Source organism: Nothoprocta perdicaria, unplaced genomic scaffold (assembly GCF_003342845.1).
Source record: "Nothoprocta perdicaria isolate Ctin4 unplaced genomic scaffold, notPer1 scaffold_72, whole genome shotgun sequence".
Classification (NCBI taxonomy): Eukaryota; Metazoa; Chordata; class Aves; order Tinamiformes; family Tinamidae; genus Nothoprocta; species Nothoprocta perdicaria.
The window spans coordinates 2,272,466-2,290,995 of record NW_020455999.1 but is presented as its reverse complement, the minus strand read 5'-3'; the positions used below and the strand labels follow the sequence as shown (position 1 = coordinate 2,290,995).

Below are 18,530 nucleotides of genomic sequence, written 5' to 3'. Positions count from 1 at the left end.
GGCGCCGCCGGGCCCCGCCACCATGGAGCGGCGCCGCCGGGCCGGGGGCGGCGCGCTACCACCATAGAGTTGGCGGGTCTGCAGTTAGAGCGCCGCCACCATAGAGCGCGAGCCGCCGGGGCGGGTGGGGCCCGCTGACACCATAGAGTTGGGGTGCCCGGAGCCTACAGCGCCGCCACCATAGAGCGGGCCCGCCGGGGCGGGAGCGCCCCCTGCCGGGGCCACCCTCGGCTCACACGTGACTTCCGGCCCGACCCTGCGCAGAGCCTTGCCACACCACAGACCCATTYTTAACATGTTTTTAACCCGTTTTTAACCCGTTTTAACCCCCCCGGCCTCTTTCCCCTGGCGTCCGTGGCACAGGGATGCAGCTGTGCTTTGCCCTCATAGTTGCAGYGCCTCAGCGGGCTGCACAGGGTGTTTGTGAAGGGAAAGGCAGCCGGCCACTTCCACCCTCCTTCCACGATTACAGGAACGGCACCACTGCTTAAAAAACCCCACCTTAACCTACTTGCTGGCACAGATACCKGCCCAAGGGCACATCTTCTAAACTACGTAGCCAGCGCTTTCTTTAAAAAGTTGCTTAAAGCTATGCTTGAYGTGAAGAGAAGGGGAAAAAGAAATGGAACATTCACTTCACTTCACACACGGGGCATTTAGTTCTTTAGCAGGGGCTGAAGGCAGAAAATAAGCAAATAAAGAGAAACGAGAGGTCTCTAAAACATTGCCTCATACAACGTTTCTGTTTCAGATCCATTAACACTCAGAAATATGACTAATTCAAAATTAACAAGGTTTATTTTATCACATCTTACATTTTTAAATCATAATTTAAAAGCTAGCCCCCACCTACTGCAACAGAGCATGTTTAAAAGCCTTGCTTCAAGAGCCATGGAGAGCCTTACTCGCCCATCCACTGCACGTGCAGTATTGGCCAACCCAGAAAATATACAAGGGGCTTTGCACTATGGAGGTTTTTCACTCAGTTTATACACACAAAATCTCCCCGTYCCACTTCCCAAAGGACAACACGCTCTGGACAACTGCCCACAAGCCTGAACTCCACTGCATGTATTTATCTCTGAGCAAAATCAATGGTTATTTTGCTTACATAAGGAATCAGGTCCTAAAATGCAAACCTGTGTCAGCAGGTGGTAACATACATATATAAATATATATATAATATTATATAGTTATACAAGGAGAATTAAAGAAATAATTATATAAAAGATTTTTAAAATGCCAGTACTCTGAATTATCTGTAAAATGTATAAGCCTGTGCATAAGACTGCAAGCAAGCTCTAAAACCTAGTCAATATAAAATCAGTGCTGCCCATACAAGACATTGCTGCATTTCCACTCTGTGGTAGCAGAAATCCAGTCCCCAACCTGCTCCCATCACCAGGCTTGGCATATCCGTGTACAGCTGGAGCAGGTCATCCCATCCCAGACAGAAACCGCSTGCACTTCCCAAGTAGAAAGTTTAGGTTTGTTGCTTTATAGATAAGGCTTCGTACGTTGTACCTGAGCACTTTGTTCTCTTTAAGCTGCTACAGCGCTCACGTGCTGGGGTCTATGGGTGCGTACACCAGTCCAGGGCTGACTACAGAAAGCCTGGGCTGGATGCAGAAATAGGCTCAGAAGTACCCTAGAGTAAAGAGGTTTTCATGCACTAATTCCAGCTTTCCGAGACTCTACTCGGATTTTATTTACTTCTTAAGGGGTTTTCTTTCGGAAGAGCATTTCAAAATTAATGGTGTGAGACATTAAAGCACACTTACAATTTTGGGGCAACTCCATAGGTACCTACTCTTCTTAGGTAACCAARGGGGGCTCTTGCAGTTTAGCTCAATCCTCTCATCACGTGGGCTGAAAAAGGCACTTCACGCACAGCAGGAGAAGCAGCGAGGAAAAGGGTTTGAGGTGGTCACACAAATGCCACCCACATGGCTCCACASAGCGGCCTTTTAGCTCTGTCGTTTGGAGCTCGTCTTCGGCGCGGCCCAGCGCCGTGTAAGCTGCCCTGCTCCGAGCCCTCCCCTTGGGCGCTAGCAGGTGCCTGTGTCGCGCTCCGGATCCCAGGGGAGGAYCCGCTCCCAGGGACGGAGGGCGGCTCGGAGCACAGCACGAAGGAAGGGACTGCGAAGCTTGTGCAGTGGCCGCCGCTTTGCCTCCTTCGGCTGCRAACAGTTTGAGGTGACAAAGCCATGAAAGCCAAAGGAGGCTATTGCAAACACCCTAGCATCTTACCGACCATCAAACCTAGCAGCTCCTGGCACAATGACTAAACTATTTCCCACGGAATGGCATGATTCTTCCACTCACTTATTCTAAATTGAGAACTAGACAAGGAAAAAAATCTCCTCAGTTCTTGGCACGAATCAAACCCAGATTAATGCTATAGCACTTGGAGGAGTAGGGAGAAAACAAAACAAACAAAAAAACAACAACAACAAAAAAGAAAACACACAACCCTGCAACTCTTCTCAACTACATTACAATGGTACACGGTAACAATTAGTAGTAGTAGTAGTAGTATTACTACTATTACTTTCTAAGCAAACTRATGTCGAAATATTTCATTTTACAGAACTGTTGCTTTACCCATTTGTTGGTTCAAGAGTTTATCTACACATGATTAAAGGGTCTTTTAGATCAATTGAGATACACATTTCATATCACTTGGTATTTTTATTTTAAGGGGGACTTTAATTGAAAGCATAATTTACGCCCACAACTTTGAGATAAACAAACATCTGTATTCACAGAGATCTGTGAATACTTGTGAATACAGAGATAGGGATGTTCTTCTATTTAATTATGCTGGGGACATTAGATTTGGATGGCCAAGATCTTGCATAATTTAACTTGCATAATTTATCCCACTTTCAAGAAGCTTTAACTATTCTACTGTTGCACAGCCCCCACAGCAGAGATCACGTAGGGGTTACTCACTGCGCTTATGAAGGAGTCTTTTAGCTGGTAAAGGTGTATTTTTCATTTCATCTTATTCTAACAGCCCATCAGAGCAGGTAAGTTACAGTATTGCTGAGATGCCAACACCAACATGACATCAAAGGAAGCCCTGCCACTGTAACAAGCCCATTTGGTCCACCRTGTAACGTTGTATTTTCGATGGTGTTTTCTGAAGCCCGATGCAAGGAATTCTCTGTAAATATAAGTGATATAGTGATACAATGCCGAAACACACRTGGAGGAGCTATCTCACAAGTCGACCAGTACATTCATTTGGCCTCACAACCTCTACCMCTTCTACTTGATGCTAAAACAAACACACAAAGCGACACTACTGTTTGCAAAGTGCTATAAAGTTGATTCTGGCAAAAAACTGTTAGCAACGTATTTTGGTTATTACATTGAGGTGATCAAATGATGAAGTCAGGTAATACGGGCATTATTTCCCCAGACTTTCAGCATGTATACTTGCAAACGTGAGATTTAGTTCCAAAGAACTAACGTTTTTCATCTTTGCGCCAAAAATAATGGTGCAGCAAGTGCAGATTCTGCTCTTGTTAGCTTTATATGCACTGGGAGACGGTAACTAAAGCYGGGCTGCGTGGGTGCCAGGCGAGGTGTGTGCTGGCACGTGGCGGTTCTGCCGCTCGCGGCGCGCGCCCAGGGCAGCTGGCCTCGGCCGCGCGCGCTTCCCAGACTGCTGCTAACAAGCGCACAGCAGCTAGTGAGACAAAGGGAAACACTCRGCACGTCATCGCTTTGAGTACGTTTTGCTAGTGCTTTTACTCGGGCCCAGTCTTGGGGTTGGGATCTTGCTTCCTACAGAAGGGGATCGAGCTTTTGCTCCTGAAGGACCCGTTTTCATTAAATACAGGCCACTTGTTTTGCCTGCGAAGAGAACAGAGAGATTATTATTTCCAGGTACACCCGGTCCGCAGCTTGAATTTTGTTTACYGTTTTGATTGTCACGGTATGTTTTGTCTGAAGGAATACTCCTAGGAACCCCAAGTTGGCACGTCCCTAGCTCAAGAATCCCCAACCTYTGAGTACAGCAAGGAGCATCTCACACCAGGAGTTGTACGAGTGCACGGTCACAGTTCCCATCTCCAGGAAATTGCCCTGGAGCGTCAGCTCTATCAAACGAGATTTAAGCTATTTCTGATCACATTTCCAATTTCTAAGCAGCAACACACTAATAATTAGCTTTCTTAATAACAAGTAATGGCAAGCACACCAACGGACAGATGTAATGCTGGGCTGAGCTTAGAAGATTGGAAATGGTGTATTTTTGGCAGTTGAAGGAGATGGTCAAACGCTCCTTTCCAGGAMTTTGCAGTAGCTGTGAAATGCAGAGGAGAAAAACAGAGCTCAGAGAGAGAAAAGAAGAAACCAACAACACCTGAACATGCAGCAGATCAAAGAACCAAGAAGAAAGCCCGAAGGAAGAAAGGCTTTGGAGGTAACTGGCCAAAGCAACTTTGGCACTGCAAGCAGTGGAARTAGTTCATTTCTTTTAATTTGATGCCTAGGATTTGCACATGCTTCACAAAGATGCATAACCAAAAAAGAACAACAAAAAACCCCATGACATCAGCACTGATGCATCTCTTTGTTGGAAAAGCTGCTACAYAATCAAAAACCTGCCTAGCTCCTGGTTCCAAGCTGAAAAGCAAAACCCTGTGCAGCACAAACTACCCCGTTCACCTCGCAGTCAGGATTAGATTTGCGCACCCTGGTTGGACAGTAGCCCCCAGTGAGGTTTTCAGTTCCCTGGTGCACGTTCAGGAGCCTTCCATGAGGCTRAACTGTTCAGTCTCATAGTGGAGCCTTTTGCTCATGCTCTTCSCAGGGACGGGGGCTAAGAGCAACGGCAGCAAGGAAACGCTTGCAGACCACGCCACTGCACAGCAAGACTGAGCTCACAAAATGCACAAACAGGCCAATACTCTACTGGATTAAAGTAATGCCCTCCCTTTGAAATTGTCACTTTTGAATGATTTAACAGTGAGGAGAACTTGTTCCTAAGTATATACCAGCATAAGAAATACCAGTTAGGCCACACAAAGGCAAAAAGCATGTTGAATAAGGAATTAAAGGCCAGTTTATTTTATTCTTGAAAGCAAACTGCCTAAAGAACTACAACAAGCTGAAAAGCATAATCATTGCATAAACATCTTACCTGACTGTGCTGGAAAATATTTATTTATTATAGGTAACCTCCGCAGATTCATTCTACAACCATCCTTCCCCATTAAGTGAGACTTCCAGGCCTATAGTCAATTAAAAAAGCAGATAAGTTACAAACACAGCAATTTTAAACATCTTTTATCTAGGTACAATGTACACACACAAATGCTTTTAAATGTTGCAAAAATAAAAGTTAATATTTACTTTGTGCAAGAGTTTTTTAGCTTGCTTTCTTACAGAAATATGAGCATTTATGTGGCACAGATGTTCTATGTGGGGATCTTGTTCTGTTTTTCACTTCCTTACTTACCTTCCTTGACTGAATTCAAAGCAAGTAGAAAACCCTTTTGTCGACATTTATTTTATATTGAAAAAGCRTGGACATAGCTGCAAGAGTATGGTAATAGTTAAAGCATTCAGTGCTCCAAAAGAGTGCAAGCTGCTATTACCAGAAAATATCAGAATCTCTCTAAAAATTAGAGAATTAGAGACTATGTTATGCCTCTTCTTACTTACTGGAAGAACTCAGAACAACAACAACAACAAAATCCCCCAAGTCCAAGCCTCACATATTTCTTTTAAATGTTTCAAAGTTGGTAACAGTATCTTTAGATTTATTTTCTGAGCCTCTCTCTCTTGGGAATGCCAAACAAATTCTGAAAGAACCTTTTCRAGAAGTGTTACTCGGTGGCAACATGACATTCCAGGGAAGAAAATGGCACGTACTATACATCACCCTTTGACATCCATACAGAACCAGTGCATGGGGCAGTCTATAGYGCTCTGGTTCCCATACACACCTGGGAGGGTTGAAGGCCCAGATTCAGGTACGTGCCCAGGGCATGGAATAGCCATTAGAGACCCTAGTAACAACCCAGGCAGTTTCTTAAATCTTCATGCATTATCCAGCATTAAGGATACAAGAGGATGCTAACTCAACCCCAGTGACATAAGAGTAAGATCAGTCTAGAAGGCAATCCTACCTCYTCTCCTGGGGAAAAGTTGTCATGACACAGCGGGCAATGGTTTGCCACTTGTTCTGGTTTGGCAGCTGAAGAGATTAAAAAAATAACATGAGAATGGCAAAGACTGGCTAATTTTCAAATACAGAGGAGGACTTGCATAACAAAGAACACGATTATGACTAAATCAGCTCAAATACTATTATCATTAATTGCTCTCAAAGATGCCCTGTGTTCAATCATCTACGCAGAAAGAAAATGAAAAGGAAGAGAGCTGTTAGCACACAGGAATGCCTGGGGTTTGCCCTGCGTGCAGCTGGGGTGGTGGCTTTCCACTCTTCCCACCTGCTCTCCCTCCCCATGGGCATTCATGGCAGTGCCAGTGCTCCAGSTACTTCAAACACAGCTGTTTTACACTCAACATGTTCGGCTCCTGAAGGTGCAGTTAGAATCCTAAATCCGCAGTGCAACACCTAAACAGAAGTRGACTGACTTGCCAAAAACATGCAGTACTTGAAAATCTAGCCAACCTCACTTTTGAGCTACAACTTTTCTATTTAATTACTCACAATTGCAAGTCTTGCTCTTAATATGTTTGGGTAACTCATCTTTCGGAAGGGCCTCACTACAGCGTTGACATTTCCCAAAGTTGTCCTTTTTATCACACTCGATCAGCAAGTGCTCTGTCAGGCTTGCTATTTCAACCACCTGCAACACAGCGAGAGGTTCACAGAAAGATGAGCACCGGGCCAAAGAAATAAGGAGGGTGTTCAAAAGACCAGGTACGTGACATGAATCTAGTTTTTAATCTAGTTCATAGGGCTGTTCTTTTCTAAAAGCACCATCCAAGATTACRCAACTGCATTGCAAATTCAACCATGATGCTGTTAAATACCTCCTAGCACCCTGAATCCTGAGTACCGACATGCAACGACTTTATCAGCTATAAAAAGCTTATGCCTGACCTGTTTGCAGTGCTCACATCTGGTTAACATAGGACAATGCTTCCAGTAATGAAGATCCAACCCTTCCTCTGTGAAGGATTCATCCCTTTCACCACAAAAAATGCATAAGCTAGGAATAACAAAAAACAAACAAATCAGCAAACATYAGAACGCTATACATTGATATGGGGGAGCCCCATTTCTTCTATTCTGAAGAGCAGCTAACATTCTGGTACAGTWAATTTTCCCCTATATATTACAGACATTAGTGTGGGGTATAAAGAGATACTGCTGTATAATTCATGTTAAGTACAGCTTAAAAGCATTTGTTGCTTCAAAAAAAGCATTGAGAACAGCTGACTTAAATGGTTTTCACGACCTCAGAAGCTTTAAGTGCTTTCTCTGTGCCCCAATTCTATAACACACTTGAGAGTTCCAGCAGGACTTTGCCTTATTTCACATCGTCAGCAGACCATTATTTTGTAGTAATTTATAGGCAACTGTTCAGAAAGCAAGCTCGGGGTTACACTGTCCAAGCAGCGTAACATCTAGGATTGCTTGGTGGTATTTCCAAATTGGTTAGAAGAAAAAYTGTCATTACTTAAATGCTCAAGGTATTACCCTGCATCTAGCAAAGAAAAGTTATTTTGGCTCTTAGCTTGTAAGTTACCCTGTTCAGTGGTCAGAAAGTGTTCGACTAACTTACTTATCTAAATAATTTGAAACAGAGGGATGATCATCTGCAATGTCAGCTGCTGCATGCTGTGGCCCTTCATTTACCCGAGAGTCTGTAAAAAGGAGAGGAAAAAAAAATCACATTTTAATTAATTCTTGTGCATGCAGAGAACCACTGCTTCTCCATATCTTAACAGCAGCAGACCTAATAGAAGTTCCCATGTTGGAAGACAAACACTAAAGGACACCGTACCTACAGGCAGCTGGAAAACTGCAGCTTTGGGGATCACATATAAGARTTTCATGGTTATTTTGAAAATGTAGTAAATGATTTACTTTAAGTTGGAGAGAAATCAAAAATGGTTTGAAGCCAAGTCACTTTCATTTGTAGATGTTAAGCAGTTAACTGATGGTAATGTTATTGCTTTTTTAGTAAACTTAATAGTTCTCTAGGACAGGCAGAGCTTCAGCCAATTCAAAGTACTGAGGCATTTGACTCTGATGATTTAACAATCCATTAAGCACCTATCGTGCCTCAAGAATGACCTCTAATAATAATAAGGAATAGAGAGGAATTTCAAGTTACTTACCTTGATTCTTTGACTTCTGAAAATCAGATTCTTTTTCCTATGGAACAGAGAAATTTAAGTCAGTACTTTCCTTAAAGACTGCAATGCTTTCCAGGGATGAAGAGAACAGATTACATCCCAAATTCTCTCTGGATTTAGGGATTTAGGAGTGGAACCAATGCTTCACACTGTTTGTGCCTCTGGTCCTACAGCACATCTTTCAGCTATAAGGGCAGCAAGTGTTTGCCACAAAGGGTCCCACCACGTGCCTGTGAAGCAGCTATTATCTTTCTAAGGTTCAGGTGTGAGACTTAACGGAGGAGCAGTGCTGCAAGCTCCGGGAGGCTCTGAAGGTGCTCGGTACCATTCCTATTCTCTAGCTGGCACAATCACACTTCTAGAAGCGCTCGCACAGTTGCCGTAACATGGACAGAGCTGCTATAAGAGAAACCAATCTTGATCCTACTTTAGGAAAAACAAGCTGCCAGATTTAGAAGCTGTTTGCTAAGGAAGACAATTGTTTCTCTAGTGTATGTCATGGAGACCTCTCTAGTGTCATCTCATCACAGATCATCTCAACCTGGGATATCCGAGGGGAAACAAAGCAGAAAGAGGCCAAAAAACAAACAAACAAACAGCCCTAACCTTTCCAGCTTGAACTTCTGCCTGTATCTCCTTTAGAGCTGCCAGCTGCCCTTGCAGAACTTTAATTTCATCCAACTTCTGTTTCTCTGCTTCTTCTGTGGCTGCCTTTTTCTGTGCCTGTGTCCAGAAACATTCCTTCAATTACAATAGCTTTTGAACCACAGTCATATAGAGGAGATTGCAAAACATAAAATAGCAGCATAGAACAAGTGATCAGTGATTTTGTTTTTAGACTATTACAGCAATACACATTAAGATTTCTGCCATATGTGTCATTCGCTATCTTACAGAGCTATGAAAACACCACATTGCTTAGCTGAATACCACATTTAAAGTAGCTACACATGATTTATAGTCTTACATTACATACCCTAATTTCAGCTTCAGTAAGTTTCCCATCTATTTTACTAAATCCATCAAAAAGTGTTTTATAGAGAACAGTCTTGCGAGTGTTTACATCATCTGGAGGAAGATACTCCAGTATGGCAGCCTTGTGCTTCCTGTACATATCAAAGATAATCCGCAACGCTGTATCACGCACTTCACACACTCTGTGTTCCAAAGCACSTGTTGCAAACTGAAAAGGGAGAGAAAAAAAGAAAGAAAACAAACAAATATGTTTTTCTCACATTCCCCTCATCTGTTAAGACGACTTTGCTCTTTAGCCTATGACAATTATGCCACTGCAGTGGGAGAAGTCTTTATGCTGAGCTTTTTTTTTTCCAAACATATTTTGATCAGCTGATTCTTTATCCTCTGTTGGCATCTTGCTTCCTCATACCACTGCATGGCATCACCTTCAAGAGGCTCATTAGTTCTCTCTCTTCGTAATTTACTGACTGCTTCAAAACAGACAGACAAACCAACTAATCCAACAACAACAGAAAAAAACTTAAAATACTGTAAACTTGGACTACTACCTTCATGATGTTGTCAATGGTAAACCCAGAGTTTTCAGTTCCCATTTCTTTCAAAAGTTGCTCCACTAACTCCACCTGACTCATTGCCAGATGTGTTGGGGACGTCGGCTTAAGTGGCTGAACCAAATGAACTGGAACGATCTGAAGAGGTTTAACTTCGTTACACAGTGCCATTTCCTATAAACACAGAGAGCCAGTTGGGATGGAAGAATACTAAATATGGAGTATGAACTGCCTTTGTAAAGCAGAAGAATTCAAGATTACTTTAACTTGTTAAGTAAAATGACGCAAACCTCCCTAAGTAACTGTTTCTTTAGGAATTAAAAGTCATTTGCACCAGCTTCCAATGGAAGATGATGTAGATGTTTGGTCTTGCTTTTGGCATCAAAGAGTAAACCACTGAAAAACAGTTAAAATATTAGATATGGGGAGAAGAGCAARAGGTGTGGAACTGTGCTGTGAGAAAATTCAAAGCGATCCATCTTACACTGAACTATCCAAGGAGGAAATAAGAAGCATCTCAAAGGATGCCAAATGTTGACAATGCATCAAGATTGATCTCGGCAGTGCGGAAGACAGATGCCATTGAGTAATTTCGCATTCTATTTTGGAAAACCTCCAAGGCTAACTTCTGTTATTATTCAAAATGCACTGTTTGTCTCTTTGCTGGCAGCAGAATGACTAATAGCCCGCAGCAGCCCTCCTCTGGATCCTGTCAGCTGACACACACTCAAGGAGACAACAGTGTCCTGCAGTTCCTCTCCCTTGCTGAGGGACTCAATTGTCCCAGGGCTGCTTGGTCAGTCGTGGTCATAATTATTTCCATTTGGCATCTTCCCCAGAGAACTGCTCATTAGGGCAGTGTCTCTTCTATTAGCATTGATCTAGAGTAAACGTATTTTCCTTCTTTGCAGGCGAAGCCYAGCCCTGTCAAAAATGGAACCAAACTATAACACAGTTATAGTTTCTGTAGCATAGAAAACTGAGGATTATGTAGGGACTGCTTGCTTTCTTCTCCGTAGATCACTTACAACTAATAAGAACTAATTAGCAATACCATTCTTGCATCTGCAGCAGCAGAATAGAAGATATCAGCTATTTTCTCACAATCTCTCTGCACTAAAGGTGAAAGTACCCTGCTGGCAAAGCTACTGCCAAGAAATTAAGTTGGTTCTACCCCTTTGCTTTGCACACGAGGCATAATCCTTCACAGCAGCAAGCTCTAGAGCCGAAGTCAAGTCTGATTAGAGGTTACTCAAGTACAACCTCTGTGACATTCTTCATGCTAATGCAATCAAAATGTAATTTGATGAAAATGGAATTCGAAGAAAAACTCCCACCTGGATAAAGTTAGAAGCCACAAGACGAAGACGGGCTGAAGAGTCTCCTGTTCTGGAAAGCAAACTTGGAAGTGTTTTTTCTACACAATGAGAAGTTTCTAGTTTTCCTAATTTATGCTTCGGTATATATTGCGTAATGATCATTTTCAGAAGTTTTAGGGAAGCTTGAAAAACCTGAATTAAAAGGAAAAGAAGGTGAACTGAACAAAAATGCCATGAAGACCCCAGTTTTCCGTCAGTATTGCAAAATATTTTCTGTAATTCTATACAACAGCAGGAATCTAGAAATAAGATACCATTATTAAMAAAGGCTACTTCAGATATCTCTTTTCCAGAAAAAAGATGTGCTTAGTGACTAAGTGAAAAACTTCAAGATTTATTTTATAATGAACAACTTTCCCCCCGCCCCCTCCCTCTTATTTAAGACTTAGTTGAAGGCTAGGYTTTCCTTAGGTTAAATTTAATCTCCTAAACTGGAGACCAAGTTGTCTCACTCTGTCTGCTCTATGGCTCTATTTCAATTGTTGGGAAAAAAAAMCCCTCAACCACAGGACATATTTGCTGCAAGAGCAGTTGTTTCTCTGACTCCATCACCCAGCCCAAGACTTTATTTTCCATGCTGATAGGAGCCAGAATTCACTCTATCTAAAGGCTGATATTCCAAATTTCCTTTTTTCATTCGGTCCTTCATTCAGTAAAGTTTCACAAGTTGTTTCAATCATTAGACACCTTTTAATTACAGTTACACAATTTTAGTTGTTTGATGTTCACTAGAACATTTTATGATTTAAACTGGCAATTTAAAGATATTTGGCCACTCAACTGCTATAATAGCAGTTCTAAATAGCACTTCTAAATTTGGTTCTGCCATTTTTTGATGAGCTGAAGTTTACAGAAATCAGTCTGCACCAATCACAATTTAAAAATACTGGAATATCTAGTTTCTCTCCTCTATGTGTGCACATTCCAAATTGTAAGTGTAAAAACAATATGAACCCACGTTTTTCTTTCCTTATACCGGTAATTTTAAGCAACAAAGCAGTTTATAGCATAGGACACTTTTTTTTTTTTTTTTGTATTTATAATTCTTGTCTCCACTAAAACTTGTTTTACTGCCAAGTAAATGTGATCCTACGCTGAGTGGGGCCCTGCCAATTTCCCTGGGACAGAACAGATGCAAGATTTTGCACAAACTGCAGGCTAGGGAGCTTTTTTTACCAAATGTATCACTACTTACTGAAGATACAATGTCTTTTATGGCTCTCCTTACAAGGAAAATGGCAGCCCTCAGCATGTTCTTTAAATCGTCCTTTGGAGTGCTCACTGACACTTCTATCAGCTTCTTATACACAGCAAGTAATGCATCTTCTCGATAGGACCACGTCTTGGAATATGCTCCTGAAACCTGAACACAGAGCATGATCACCTTTCAAACGGCTAATGTTGCTTTTCTTCTGTGCAATATTTATATACAGAAACAGTCTTACAAGAATATACAAAATGAAGTATTCAAATGCCCTATCAGTAGGTCACAGAATCACAGGGTGCTTGCCAAGAGAGATTACAGTAATCCATATGTTTATCTTGCTGTTCTTTACCAAGACTTCTCCAAAAACTTCAATGGCAGGGCTGGCCTCCCTCAGTGCCCTCTCTGTTAATGGTTCTGGCTCCCCAGTAATGCCGCTTCTTGGACTGTCACTGACACCCTCTTCAGTTGTCTCTGGCTCCAGGGATGCAATTCCTTCCTCAGGTTGCTTACGGATAGCTGGAAGAGGTCTTTCATCGTAAGGTAAAAACTCAACCTGAATAGAGAAGATTAAGTCATTTCTGGAATAGCAACCTTTGACGCAAAGCTGTTGCAGCTAATTGGATTCACCTCAATTCAATTGATTTCCACCCCTGCCCCCCTTTAAAGCAGTACTGCTTGACAATTAAGTCCAGATTAAGTGCACCAGAAGTTCCCACAATAACACCACGAAGAGGTGGAATGAGCGCTTGCGAATGCAACAGTCACATCCCCAGGATACTGTTAAACATATACAAAATGCCCTCTGTGGAAATGAAATACTTGCAGAGGAAACCCTCAGCAAGACAAAGCTTTACTTGATAAAATATTTTATGCCAGCATGCTGCTAAGAAAGCACATTACTACTACTGTAGTCAATGCAGGATGTAGCAGGAACAATGAAGGCCAATGTAACTAGTAGACACTGTGACTTTCTTCCTCTCTTTAGAGAGGACACACATTCTGCTACTTTCCTTAAAATCCCCTTCTAGCCTGCTTCTGCAGATACACACAGTATCATCTCTAAGAATAAGATTTATTAAGCCATTAAGGAAGCAGACAAAAACCTGCTACCTGTTTCCTCARTAAACTGTCTGTGTGGCCTCTGATTTATCATTTAGTGCCTATTTCATTCCATTCATCTATTTGTAAATCAGGGATATTCTTATTTACCTCAGTCTCAAAGAGCATTTGTAGCACCTTCCAAAGTGGTCCACGGAATAGAAAGGCTAAGAGCAGTTATCAGCTGGGCACTGCTTAGCAGCAGGGCCAGTTTCAGACACAGGACACGAGAATAACCACAAAAGACCAGGCCATTTTGGAAGGCTGGTTGCAACATCAATTGCTGTGCTAAATTTCTGCAGAGACAAAAGTACATTACTCACATTATCTTTAGGAAACTCTTCCCCTGAGGGATGAGCCACAGGAGGAAGAGATTGGTGGGGAGCAATGGGCTCCGGAGAAGCGTGCTTCACCGCCTTCTCTCCCAGCAAAGGCTCTGCTTTCTGCGACTCGCCTTCTTGCAGCTCCACTTTCTCAYGAGGAGGTGAATTTACGGCTTTTGTGTGCCGAGAACTACCAGCACAAATCACGGGCTCCAAAGGCAACTCGGGTGGTCTTTGAATCTGAGAAAGCAAGGGCGTTTTGTAAACTAACGTGGTTTAAACTTAAAATTAAAGTTATTATAGCTACAACTTCGACAGTCACCAAAATTTTTGTTGCTTTCAAATGGATACTAGACCTCATTTATAGAAGTACCATTACTGCACTGGATGCAGCTTTATGAGACAATTGTAAAACAAGTTACTTGGTGCATGTGAGAAACAGATGGACAGGGAGTGTGAGACCGCAAACAGTCCCATACTGAGAACAGTATAAAATGTACCTTATTATGCTTCTTCATAGGTCATTCTAATTATGCATGCTTAGCAGTAGACTAGCATAAGCCTCTTAAATCCACAATGAGAAATACTTTAAAATATGAAAAACTAACTTATGAATGGAGACTGCCYAGCCTTGAAATAATGCAAAGAATTTGGAAGTCTGATGCTATCAGGTCTAAGCATTAACATTGTAATTTATGGAGAACTAAGCATGTTCATAAAATACCATGTGCAAGTCTTTTGTTGGGAAAATTCAGTCTAAGTAGAAAGAAAATCTTTACATATTGTCAAATAATATTTGTGCAGAGCCGTTATTTGGGCCGTTCTGCCATCTCCATTCACAATAGCAACCTGATCAAGCATTCAGAATTCTGAATAACAATAGCCACCATCAGCTCTGGATCCAGAAGGTTATGCAGCTCCAGTTGCTGGTACACTTTCAGGCGATACTCTTCCATTTGCTGTTTCTTCTTTTTAGCAAGATCATAATCCTCCTTCTCCACAGCATAGCGTTTCTCTACCTCATAGCGTCCAAGGCGTTCCCCTACCTGGAAAAATGTTTAAACAGGTTATCTTGGAGTCACGTTATTGTATATATGCCTGCATTCCAGTACTTCCAGTCAGGTTTTAAAATCAAGTTATCTGATTTTAGCATTGCTATTTTTAAAACATACAGGAAATCACTACAATTCTGCTTTAATACTAAGGTTAAAGAGTGCCTGCTTAGCGAACCAGCAAAAGCCGTTGCATTTAAGAGATCAAGGCCAGCTCAGCAATACCTTCTGCAAGTCTGCGATTGCTTGTTTGAGTTTCTTGGCATAGTCGTAGTGCTCCTGACGGACAGCTTCGCGCTTCTTCTCATCCAGCCTGCGTATTATCTGGGCAACTTCTGGGTCCTGGTACATGTCAAAAGCCAAATCATCCAGAGGTGAAATGGAGTCAGGCTTCCTGAAGAAATCAATTTAATAAAATTAAATTTCAGCTAGTTCAGAACATCAGGTGGAACATACRATTTTTTTTTCCCCTGCTACTTGGGAACTAAGAAAATACAGAGATTGGGAACTAATTGAGACTGAGTAAACATTTTGCTAGGGCATGCACAAAACAGTACCCTTACCCAAAGTACGTTCCATCCAAGGCTGGATCATCTGATTTACTTCCTAAGTAGTGGTCTATCAGCTTCTCTCTTGAAGTCTTTGTGGGCAAAGAAACAAACAAAAAATCTTAATGCAGTTCAGCAACATCATGTACAYGTTCACATCAGGAACTACGACATAACAAACAATATATATGAGCTAGGAGCCTTAGCACACTTCTGTCTGGACACATGGAAATAGATCAGTTTTGACAGGCTGAAAACGTAGATGTTTCAATGCTTTGGGTTTTTTTTTTTTCTTCAACAAAGGGGTGTAAATTTTATCAGAGCTTTCTTGCTTCAAAATTAAATACAAATGGATATATGGCAACTCTTCAAAGCACTGAACTATTGGAAGATGCTGCCATCCATTATTTCAGAAACACTGCACCTGAACACACATGTAGCAATAATAAAAAGACAGGCATGCTTTCTATTACATACTTACATTGTTACTGCTGTCATTACTGTAGTCGGCAGGTTCTCCAATGATATTTATGGCTACTAGGGCAACCTAGGATAGATTTAAAGAAGCTGTAAATGCACAAGGTCATTGCCTTTTCTTCCTGCTCTATGAAAATTCAAACAGCGTGCTTAAATATACTTGTACAACTAGTCACCAGACAGTTTGGGCTGATATTCCTTCAAAAGCCTAATCTACTGAAAATCATCAGTCGGTGATTCATATAACTCACCTACCTTTTTCTTAGTATTACTTAAATATGAGAAAACATAATTCTTAATAGTGATAATAAAATTAATCTGAAAAAATATTTTGGTAAAATTGCTTGGGATAGAAACATTATTATTCACCCACTTAACTGCTGGGAGTTTTAAATTTGCTTTTATTTTAGAGAAGACCATAATTAAACCTAAGAGCTTTCAACTAGCATTTTTAGTTCCTAACAAATCAAAAGAGCAGATTTCTATGGCTGTCCTATACTACTGAAATTGATTTCATCTAGCTGATCAAGTAAGCACTCAAATTTAAGTTACCTGACTGTATAGGTTGTATTTATTGACATAATTCTTATGGAAAATCAGCTTTAGGTACTGGCCAACTGCATCCATGTATACAGATTTTAACTCTCGTGCTTTAAATCCAGTTTTTTCATTATCTGAGAGAGGGACATAACTGAAAAAGAAAAGACTTTCTTTTAGAATTTAACTTTTAGAAAACTTTTAGAATTTGCTAATGATTTAAGCAAAGTATGTTGTCATTTGACAAAAACGTTCATAATGTGCAACATGCCCTTAAAAAACAACAGCAACAAAATCATCTAAGCACCRATTTATAGACTTGCTTTACAGCAAAGGAGGGATCCAGAGCGGATCCAGTGCAGCACAACACAGATAAGATACATAATAATCAACACGTGTGTTCTCTTTTCAGTGGATGCACTACACCCTCGGGTAAGCACCAAGATGAAAATGCATTCAGCACGTCAGAGATAACTGCAGAGCTTACTGAGGTGTTTCACAAAGAGCCCTCTCGAAGGCTGCCTTCTGTGATCCTAACACCTTGAACACAACTCTACCCCCAACAGCACCTGTGTCTTGGGCTTTGTTTCAGTTCTACCCAAGTATGAAACAGCTCTGGACTGTTTGCAGGACAGTRTATCATCAGTACTGCCTCCAAAGCAGGATGAATAATACTACAGACTCCTAGGCCTTTCTGATGAAAGTAATACAACCATTTAGAGTCTTGTGACTTACCCTAGTCTGTGAAACCTCTCTGACTGATAAGGAGAGAAGTATTCAGGCAAGTTTTCACTRATGTAGAACTCAATTTTGCTTGAAATCATGTATTGGTGAGCAAGCAACTGTAGCTTCCGTATTCGACATCTTTCCACCAACTGCAGAACTATCTCCTGTGGATACTGACAGAGTCTGAAAACATACACAGCTCCTGAGTTATCTTTACAGACAACTTTTCTTCCAACCACATCAACACTTAATCATAAAGTCTTCCACAACAAACAACAGAGCAAAAGCGCACCATATGCATCAACRGAAAGTGCCAACAGGATTAGATTTTTTTAATACTAGACCAAAGCAGTTTCAAAGCCCAGGAAAACTGCAAAAGCAAAAATCATTCCTTCCTTCGTTTCTTTTAAAGTTATGTTACGTCTTCAGGGGGTAGCCAAGACCTATTTCACGATAGTGAGATTACAGGATTGAAGTAACTCAGATCTTTGTTTTCACAACCGATTTCACATGGCAGGCTGTGAACTATACACAGAAGCACACGTYACTCCTCCTGCTCCGTGCTACTCTAGGTACTTCACAAGAAGGCCCCGTGCTCGCCCCGGCAGTACCTGGGCGATCGCCAGCCGTTCACGGTGGGCGCRTGGACCATCAGCTCCCTCGCGCTGAAGCCGTCCTCGTGTCCCGAGGAGCTCACGACCACAAAGCCGATCTTGTGCGGCATCCTGCGGAGGGCACCTCGSCAGGGCCGCCCTCGGAGCCGGCCTGGGCCCTGCCGGCGCAAGGAAGGAGCGCTGAAACTCCACCACCACGCCGAGCCCCACGGGCCCTCTGGGCACACCCAGGAGCCACCAGCTTCCAACTTGGGTTTCCTCTAATGGAACTAATAGCAGTGTCAGGCTCTTACTGTGCTCTTACTCAGGGCATCCACCAAGACTTAGCGAGCTGGGGGCTTGCTCAGCTTGTGCACCGATGTCCACGGAGCCAAGGAAAGCTGCGAAGCTGGGCGGAAACCTGCAGCCTTTTGCTTTGGCCAACACAAGGCTGGCTGCTCGGCACCTCCYCTACCCGACCCTGGGGAGCAGAGGGAGAGTTAGGAGGGATGGAGRGTAGAGCGTGAGGAGGAAAAACAACCAAAAAGCTCTTTTTAAGAAACCCGGCCGCTCTCACCGGTGCCACGGCGCGGCAAGAGCGGAGCAGGAGCAGCGGCAGGGCCGGCGCCACGCAGGCCGCAGCGGTGCTTCAAGGGCGCCCGCGCGGCGCAGGCCGCGCCGAGGAGGCCCCGCAGGGCCGGCAGCCGGG

The 18,530-nt window shown here is 42.4% G+C and overlaps 1 protein-coding gene across 1 annotated transcript; it reads right to left on the bottom strand.

Annotated features, from left to right (window-relative positions):
- Positions 1-1,430: 1,430 nt before the first annotated feature.
- On the bottom strand, positions 1,431-17,974 carry CEP104 (centrosomal protein 104). The gene is made up of 21 exons (XM_026051122.1): positions 17,840-17,974; positions 17,238-17,411; positions 16,518-16,656; positions 15,970-16,035; positions 15,504-15,580; positions 15,166-15,334; positions 14,776-14,934; positions 13,889-14,128; positions 12,817-13,020; positions 12,456-12,623; positions 11,219-11,392; positions 9,879-10,055; positions 9,329-9,535; positions 8,959-9,075; positions 8,335-8,371; positions 7,776-7,857; positions 7,091-7,199; positions 6,695-6,833; positions 6,147-6,214; positions 5,156-5,246; positions 1,431-3,864 (listed from the first exon to the last, which is right to left on the bottom strand). Exons 1-21 carry the CDS (start codon positions 17,950-17,952, stop codon positions 3,728-3,730), a joined length of 2,847 nt encoding a protein of 948 aa, XP_025906907.1. The 5' UTR covers positions 17,953-17,974; the 3' UTR covers positions 1,431-3,727.
- Positions 17,975-18,530: the final 556 nt, after the last annotated feature.